The sequence below is a fragment of the Pygoscelis adeliae genome, unplaced genomic scaffold (assembly GCF_000699105.1).
Source record: "Pygoscelis adeliae isolate BGI_AS28 unplaced genomic scaffold, ASM69910v1 Scaffold407, whole genome shotgun sequence".
Classification (NCBI taxonomy): Eukaryota; Metazoa; Chordata; class Aves; order Sphenisciformes; family Spheniscidae; genus Pygoscelis; species Pygoscelis adeliae.
Genome location: NW_008825251.1, coordinates 1220466 through 1229601, shown reverse-complemented (window position 1 = coordinate 1229601; position 9136 = coordinate 1220466). Strand labels below are relative to the sequence as shown.

At 57.1% G+C, this 9136-nt stretch overlaps 1 protein-coding gene across 1 annotated transcript in view; it reads left to right on the top strand.

The window, feature by feature from the left end:
* The window catches only part of EPB41L1 (erythrocyte membrane protein band 4.1-like 1), a 29275-nt gene that overhangs the window by 7890 nt on the left and 12249 nt on the right, over nt 1-9136 (top strand). The window contains exons 11-13 of the mRNA XM_009329363.1: nt 43-191; nt 773-808; nt 2819-3010. Of these exons, the coding sequence (XP_009327638.1) occupies nt 43-191; nt 773-808; nt 2819-3010 (377 nt within the window). The remainder of the gene's footprint in view (nt 1-42; nt 192-772; nt 809-2818; nt 3011-9136) is intronic.

Here is a 9136-nt window from a genome sequence, read left to right as displayed (position 1 = left end):
GGGGGCGGGGCTGGGGTGACCTGGCCTCTCCCCCACGGGCAGAGTTCTCGCGCCCAGCCTCCGTCAGCGAGAACCACGACACCGGGGCAGAGGGTGAGAAGCAGGATGAGGACGGTGAGTTTGGCAGCAGGAGGCGGTCCGAGACGGAGGACGAGGAGGTGACTACCCCAACGAAAATCAAGGAACTGAAGGTACAGACGAGGCGGGCAGAGGAGGGTGGAGGTGGAGCGGTAGGCTGGCTCACACCTGGAGAGGGCAGGCAGGGGACCGGGCATAGGCAGCAGGGCTGGGCTGCAGGCAGGAAGGGTCAGCTCAGGGCACAGTCGCCTGCAGCCTTTTCTCTGCCAGCTGTGCCCCAGGCTGGTGGGACTCTTGGGACATGGCTCTTGGCCTCACCGGTGGAAATGGGGCTGTCACAGGGGCTTGGCTCAACTCTGATTCCCCAGTGCCCTCCAGGTGGTCTCAAGGCTTGTTCCCAGGCAGGGCTGGACCTGGGAGCAGCCCCGCTCCAGGACAGGGATGGGGATGGGGAGAGGCCAGGCACACCAGTACTCACTTGTGCCCCCCACTGCCCAGGCACAGCCCACCCGCTCCCTGCCCTGGCCCCTGGGCTGGCCCAGGGACACCCCAGCCTATTTCAGCCCCATGCTGCGAGGGGAGGGGGGGTCCGGTCCTTCTGCGCCCTACCAGCCCATCAACTTAACTGTGATGTTTGTGACAAGTTCCCTCGACTGACCCTGCTGGTTACTTTTAACCCTCTCTTTGCTGCCAGCCGGAGCACGAAACAACCCCCAGGCACAAGCAGGAGGTATTCTCTCTCTGGAGTATCTTAGTCCTCATCGGTGCATCATATTGTCCATCCTTTCCAAAGCAACACTGTGTGTCACCCTATTTACTGGAATACAAGATGCACCAGGGTGTGGGGGTTGGATGCTAGAGAAGCCCGATGAGCAAACAGCTGGGGATCTGCCCCAGCATGCACACAGCATCTTCTATCCCACTAAGTAAGGTAGTCCTAATCGTACGTGTGAGCAAGAGCCCTCCCAAGACGCAATGGCCAGGCCCCTGCGCCAAGTCCTTGGCCCGTTGGGAAGACCTGGCTTCTGCTCGTGTTACTGACTCCGCCATGTCCTCGCCTCGTGTCTCCTCTCCGTCCAGCACTGCAGCCCTAGCTCTCCTGTGGAGGCTGGTCCCATCCCTCCTGCTGGCGCCCCGACCCACGCTCTGCTTTTGCCTGACCTGAACTGCCTCTGCCACCTGCCCTGCCTGGTGGCTCTGCTCTCCCACAGCCCCCTGCTCCTGCAGCGTGGCTCCCCTCCGCGGAGAGCCGGGCTGGAGCTCCTCGCAGCACTGCGGCTGCCATCCCGCCCCGCAGGGAGCAAATGAGTCTCTGAGCTGCCTTCAGCGCCGGCTCAGCTGTTTGTGGGGGCAGGCACTGGCACCCACCCCCTGTGCCAGAGGGCAACTGCCTGCATCTGCCCGGCCTGAGAGCGGGCTGTCACAGAGAAGAGGGAGGCTGTGCCCTCCCCTGCACAAACTCCTGTGTCCATGGTGGCCCCCCATCAGGAACGATTCATCCCAGCCTAAAATCCACGGCTGCTCTCTGGGGGTTTCCCCTCTGCTTGCAGTGGGATGTACATGCTCGCTGGAGCTGTCGACGGAGGCAAACACGGCCAGGTGATGGGGTTTGCCGTGCTGGCACCACAGAGTGCTCACTGTCCCGCTCGGCACCGCAGAGCAGACCCCGCCGGGATGGTGGGCACCGGTCCCAGTTCCTCCCCTGCCTGCCTCATTGCTTACCCTGCTGCATGTGCATGTGCTCCCCCAGCCCCCAGAGCACCCCAAGCCCAGAGGTGGGCAAATCATGAAGCACTTCTCCATGACTCAGACACGGGGGTCCACAGGGTGGGAGGTTTCATGAGTTGCACTGAGCCTTCAGGATCAGGAAAATTTTGTAGGGTTTTTCATGGGACTCTCTTGGGTCTCAAGGCTGTTGCTGAGGAGAAATACCGGGGAAGTATTTTAGCTGACTCGTTTCGAACCTCAAAAGAGGTTTGAGTTTGAGTTTGAAGCAGAAGCCAGGGTTCTTGCTCTTGCTGGTTCTTGCTCTGAGCCAGTTTGCCCACCTCTGTGGCAGGATGAGGGGAGCCACCCTGGTGCCTGTACCGTCACAAAACGATGCTCTAACACCTAAACCCCACCTTGCACTTGAGCGCTCTGAGCTGTCCTCTCTCCACAGCAGGCCAGACCGCACCCCACCCCAGGCTGCCATTGGGCCCAGGCTGGTCCATGGTGATCCAGGCTTGGACCCATGCTGGACACCTCTGACCAGCCCTTGACCTCCTGCCCTTTGGCAGAAGCCCATCTGAAGGAGCTCCGTTGGAAATGCCAGTTTCCTGCCCTGCGGGGACAGAGGCTCGGGCTCCCTTTGCGCCTGGCATGAGAGAGCAGCAGGGGAGGCTGCTGGTATTTCCAAAAGGGCCTGATCTCTTGCTGATCCCAAGGGAGAGCCCGCTCTCTTCCTCCAGGTGACTTAACTTGTCCTCAACAGGCCATGCTGGAGATGCCGAAGGGGCATGCTGTGCCCTTCACAGAGGGAAGCCTGCCAAGCACATTCAGCCACGTGCTGCCTTTTTGCTGCTCCCCGCAACAGTCTTAGTGAGAATTGCAGACCAGGGTGCTCTGACATGCTGTTCATTTGTCTCTTGAGACCTTAAATTCAAGCCCAGTGTGAAGCAAACCCTCCCAGTACCCCTGCTCATCTCTTTTGCATTGGCTGGTGCTTTAACCATAGTTATCTTCCTCTCTCCTTCCCCAGTTTTTAGACAAGCCAGAAGATGTTTTGCTGAAGCATCAGGCCAGCATCAATGAGCTGAAACGGACCCTGAAGGAGCCCAACAGCAAGCTGGTTCACAGGGACCGGGACAGGAGGCTGCCTTCCTCACCAGCCTCTTCCTCACCCAAGCATGAGGATGAAACACCAAAGGGAACCCCAGAGAAGGCCAGCGAGGTTTGTTCCGCTGCTTCTCTTATGGAGGGGATCAGGTTGTTCGTGGGGAAGTGTTCCTCAGCTGTTGGGCTCTGGGTCTCTGCCTCCTGTGCTACCCTGGGGAAGCATGGTGGAAATTATGTGGTGGGGGACACGGGGTGGAGGGAGGGGGCCTTTGACCAGGCCATTGTCTCTGTTTTGTAACGAGCTAACCGTTTTCACACTGCTGGTAGTGATCTCCCCTTGTGCCCAGGCACTGCATGGGGTTGAACTTCTCATCGTTCTCTGGGGGGCTGTGTTTTGGGGGTACCTGAGAGTTGGGCTGTGGCTTTGTTGGCCCAAGAGACAGGGCTTTCCTCACCCCTCGTACCAGCAGGGCTGCTGCGTGGCAGTGCCCGGTGCAGCTCTCGCCCGAGGGGTGTCCTCAGCAGAGCAGGACCAGGCACCTGCGCAGAGGTGCCCCATTGTGCTCTCACCAGCTAGGACTTGGGTGGTGGAAGTAGGTGGAGGGGTGAGCAGTGCCGCACTGGCATCCTGCATGCACATCCTCCCCTCCCCTCCTGGCATTTTGCCTGCTGGCTTTGCAGTGGGATTGCGAGTGTGAAAGGAAGGCGCCTGGGGAGCTGGAATTGGGGGTGCCAGGACATGCAGAGCCCCCAGTGCTGCGTGAAGGGCGCGGATGTGGCGCAGTTGGGTGCTCTGTGACACTGGGTTCCTGGTTGGCTCAGTATAGGCAGCATGTGACAAGGGCATCCCTGGTGCCAGCCTGGATGCCCTCTCCCTGCCAGGGACCCTCCCTGCTTGCTCTTCCTTCATGGTGTTCTCTCCCCTGTGGGGGTTCTGGAGCCAGTCCTGTGCCCACACCAGTGGGCATGGCTCCAGGCAGGGTGGACACCACACGCGGGGCCCGCTTTGCCCTGGCTCCCTCCTGGGACAGTCTTGCAGAGCAAGTGAGGATGTGAGGCTGGGCTGCGAGGAGGGTGCGGGGTGCTGCAGGACGGCTGGGCCAGGGGCTCTCTGCGGGAGATTCGTGATGTGCATGTGCACCTGCTGGTCCCCAGCACTGACCAGAGACCCAGGGCTGCAGGGTCGTCTGGGCAGAGGTGAGCTCACAGCCCCTCATCAAAGCAGTGAGCTGGAAAGAGGAAGAGGGACTTCACCCCACATTTCTTTTACAAGCAAATATGTAAAGTGCAGAGATGTAAATGGAGCATCTAGAGCTGGCATAGCTGTGACCTCTGTTCATCCATCCGCCCATCCATCCATCCACCCATCCATCCATCTACCCATCCACCCACCCATCTACCCACCATTTGTTCCTTCATTCTTTCTCATGTGCTCTCTCTCTGTCTGTCTCTCTCCCGTTCCCTGTGGGTGCTGGGGTTTCCATGCTGGCACAGACGGTTGAAGAGGACACCCTAGACGATTTTGCATCTGAGCATGGAGCTTCCCTAAGCATGGAGTCTTTCACGCAGAAAAGCCTTGTCTCCTCTCCTGAGGTTGTCACCACCCTCCTTAACTCCCCACCCCTCGCTCTCACAGTTTGCCTCGCTGTGGGCTGTGGGACCCTCCGGCCTGCCAGGGTGGCTCCTGCCCTCTGAGCAGACCTTGAGCCATTTGCTGGCCCCCCTAGGTGGGTTCCCTCTCCAGCGATGGGCAGGATCCCTTGCCAGGACAGGGCTGTTGGTGGAATCTGCTCCTCTGACTGTTTCTTCTGGGTTGTGAGACAGGGTCCTGGGAGAGACCTTCCAGTGGAGCCCTGCTGTGCACACCCAGGGCTGGCTGTGTGGGTGAGGGGGCCATGCTGGAGGCCAGTGCTGGGGGTCCCGAGGCAGTGCTGACCCTATGGCACAGGCACTCTGTGGGTGTCCGCTCCAGGTGCAAGCCGGCAGGCAGCTACAAGCTGTCTTTAGCAAGCCCTTGTGCTTTCCTTTCATTTTGGCTATAGTTACAGTTCCCTGGGCCCAGGCACCGTGAAATAGGGCATCTCTGGAGGCATCAGAAATGTTGGACTTATGCCTGTGCAAAGCAGGGTTATACTGCCTTCGATGTCCTTGCGCAGTGCACACGGGTGAGGAATGTGGGCTCTCGGCACTGCTTGCATGCAGGGTTTCTCTCACATGATGGTGGTTGTTTCCCAGGACAGCCAAGAGAAGATACCACTGCGCAGAAGAAAACTGGTCTTTGAGACTTGGTTCTGGTGTGGTTGGACCCAGCCATGCCACAGTGTGTTGCCCAGCGATGCTGGGGTGCACGTCCTGCCTGAGTGCCCCCAGGGAAGACAGCGGAGCAGGAGCAGCATTGGGCAGGGGGGCAGCTGAAGCAGGGGCAGGGGCAGGGGCGAGGCTGGTCCCACTCTCGCTCCCTGTCATCTCCCTTAGTCAGTGCAGAAGTTGCCAGTGTTGGCAGGCTGTGCCTTACCAGCACATCTGGAGCCTGAACCTGGACTGGCTGTAGTGTGTGTCCCCAGGAGACAGTATGGGTGTGAGTGAGGGCTGGGGCACAACCCCGGGCTTCAACAAAGATACAGGCACCTTCAGTGAAGCTTGGGCTCTGCAGCAGCATCTCCTGGTCCACACTGGGACCCTCTACATGTCAGTATTTAGGAGCTGGTGGACAGAAACAGCAGAAGTGAGGTGCGCACACATCTCTTGATTCAGAGAGTTCCCCTCCACCCTCTGGAGACCCTCAGGATGCCAGGGCTGCGCTGGGGTGCAGGTGCCAGGGTGGCCTCACTGGTGATTTCTCTCCAGGCGTTAGTGGCTGAGACTCAGCAGCTGATATGTGGGAACTTGTCTTCTCCTGTTCCCAGGGCAGGTGCGTAGGGGGAGGGGGGAGAAATGTGAAGGTAATTTATCCCTTGGGAGCTCAAGGTTGCTCTATGGACAGACCCTTCCCAGCATCATCACTTCTTAGACTCAGCTCCTGCCTTGGCACACATTCTGTCCCGCCAGCCTACTGACCTCCAAAGCTCCAGAAGTTCTCTTCTTTCCTGGAGGACATACCCAAGTATCCAGGTATTTGCTCCGAACATCCCCAAGAGTCCTCAGGCTCTGGAGACACACAAGGGCTGCCATGAGCTGTGGAACCAGAGCTGTGGCCGGAGCTGGCGTTGAGCCCTCCAGAGCAGAGTTCAGATCACACCACAGAGTAGTTGGCTCTTCCCTTGGAGTGGGCTGTGCTCATCCCAACAAAGTTTGAGGAGAAGAAAGCTGGTTTGGAAATAAATCCAGAGCTTTTGGGTTTTCCTTACTGGTTAAGAGGTGCTGCCATGGACGAACACATTGTTCCAGGCTTCAGAAGACTTGTCTTAAGGCTTTTTGATCTACAACATATATCTCAAGCCTTAACTCAGAGAAGAAGCCTGAAGAAACTCATGATCTTTGTCCAGGGAAGGTCTCCTCCAAAGGACTCCGGTTTGCAGCCAGAGAAGTGGGACGAGAGGGCTTCACTGAAGAGATTTGTACATGTGCTCACAACCTCTCTATCCTTGCCTTGGCTGCAGAAAGGGTTCAGCAATGAGACTGCAGTGCAGGAGCAGAAGAGAAGCTGCTGTACCCTCAGGAAAGTAAGCGGTCTTTTGGTTGAATCACCCATGAGCATTGCTGCTGAACGGGAAGACTGGTGTTGAGGGAATGCCAGAGACCAACCTGGGCTTCCCAGCAGGCCCAATGCAGTTGCTGAGTTAGTGATAAAGTTGCTTTCATGGGTCAAACCCAACTGTGAAAGACCTAGGTGCAAGCTGGTGCTCCTGGCAGTCACCGACTGCCTCTGTTGCAATTTCCATGGACTAGGAAGAAATAAAACCTGCATTGGAGGCAGGTGTGGAAGAAGGGACCTGGAGAGCAGACAGTGCTTGGGAGCACAGGGTAAAGGGATATCGGAAAAGCTTGTGCAAGCAATGCTGTAGGGAGCTGGCATGAGATGGGCCTCCTGAAGACTTGGCTCCTCCAGTGTGGGTGCGCAGGGCTGCCTGGCTGTGGCAGGGTGCAGGTGCCATGGTAGAGTCCCTGGCAAGGATCTGTCTTCCATCTGTGGAGGAGGGTGCCCTTACCGCCATGTGTGTGGCATGGCTTGCGATGCACGTGTGCCATCCCAGCGGCTGTCCTGGCAGTGCGAAGAGCCTGCACCCACCTCTGCCCCCGGGTGGCCCGGCATTCTCACAGGCGGCGGCCGCCGCCGGGCCGTACCCGCACGCAGCCCCCGTGGTGCCTCCGACCCAGGCACAGCCCTGCTGGCACTCATAGGGGATTTTCAGGGGGCAGCCACACTCTTGCTGGAGCCTGGGGCAGGGGGGCAGGCGTGAGGTCTGCTGCTTGCTCAGGTGCTGCCAGGACAAGGCCTGGGGCACTGTGCCTAGGAAGCTTTGCTTTCATTGGCACCTGGTAAAGAAGGCAGGAGCTGGGAGGTGGCGTTTTTCTGCTGGGGGCTTTCACCAATCTCTGATTCCTCTCCTTGTGGAAGCCCTTCCACTAGTAATCGGTTTTGCTCCTTTCTCTCTCTCCTGTAATCTCATCTTCTTTTCCCTTCCTTCTTGCTCTGCTTCCCTCTGCCCCCCTGTTTCCCCTTATTCAATATCAGTTATTAGGTTTCCATTTTGGGTGCAACTGCTCCAAACATTCACCCTGACACCCCATGGCACATGCATGGGGCATGGCTCATGTTTTCATGGATTATTTTTCCTAGTTTGAGCGGGCAGTGGGCAGCCAGCCCCCGACTCACTGGGGCTGGAGTGCATCCTGGTGCCACAGAGGGTCAGTCTTGCCCAGCCTGCAGAAGTGACGCTGGCTCTGCCTGCAGGCTGGTGCCCAGGCAGCCTGTGTCATGGGCAGAGCCAGCCCCATGGTGAACTCCGCAGGACCATGCCCACAGCATTGTCCTTCGCGCGTGTGCTGCCTATGGTAGGATGGCTGAGGAGGCTGCTGGGCTTCCTCATCGGTGCAAATGTTTTCCTGCTGCTGTTTTCTCGTGGGTTATCTTCTACCTTCTGTTCCAGAAGTGGTTGAATTTTAGCAGTGCTTTGTTCTTGGCACTTGTGAAGTCTTCAGCTGTCTCGCAGGACAAGCACATGAATGTACAAAGTGTACGTAGTAACAGTAATCTAGCATCCTCCCCTGCACAGCAGCACAGATACGCTGTGTGGTATATCACACACCCGCTGTGCCCTTGCTGCAGGGTGCTCCACAACCTTTGCTTGGTCCTTGTTGCAGTACCCGTAAGCTGTCTCAGCTGCCAAGCCCGTGGTCTTCTTTTACATTTCACAGGTAACCTCTTACAGGTTACATTTTCTGAACTGCTTGGTGTCAGCATTGCTAGAAACCTCTGCTAAATAATTGCTTCTGATGAGATTTCCCTGGAGACCTGGAAAGGAAGGATAGTCTCTGGAGTGAATCTGAGCTGCAGCATCTGGTAGGAAGGAGAAAGGGCCTTTCTGATGCCTAAAGGTGGTTTCTTTTCTTGCTCATGCTCCTGGCAGTCTGACAGTCTTAGGGCACGTGGATGAAGCTGAGAGTGAAGCTACTCAAAAGACAGACTGTTGCCTACAATGAAATCTCACCCTTTGCTCATGGAGATTGCTCGAGCCAGCTGAAAACAGGAGTCACATGGGGAGTCCCAGTTGGGTTTAACCAGCTGTGTTCCCCTGCCTCATGAGAGATGCCCTGATGGCTGTTAATGTGTCTGCTGGGAGCATTGCTCCCACTTCTGTACTTCCAACAAAGCTGCAGATATTGCAGGTATGTCAGTGAGCCACTGCCCAGAGCAAAACATGGTCCCTGGAGAGGACAGAGGGGCTCAGTCCCCGTCACGGCATCAGCCCCCTTATTTTCAGTCCCTTCTCTCCATCAGCAAGTTGCCAGGCTCTTCGTATAGACCCTGCCTCAACTCTTGCATGAATAATAATAATAATAATTTAGTCGGCCCTGTCCGAGGCAGATCAGCTTTCTGTTAGTCATGACAGCAGTCATCAGCAGCTAGGTAAAGTATGTTTGATGCTAACTCTTCTTGCTCCAATTGCAATGCAGGGCTCGGAGCATTGGGTATTTATAGAGAGAGAAACTCCTAGGCTGGAAGCGGTAGCTGTAAAGAAAGCTCTGGGAGTCAAGAAAGAAGAAGCACATGCAGGTACCTCAGAGGTGAAAATGAGTG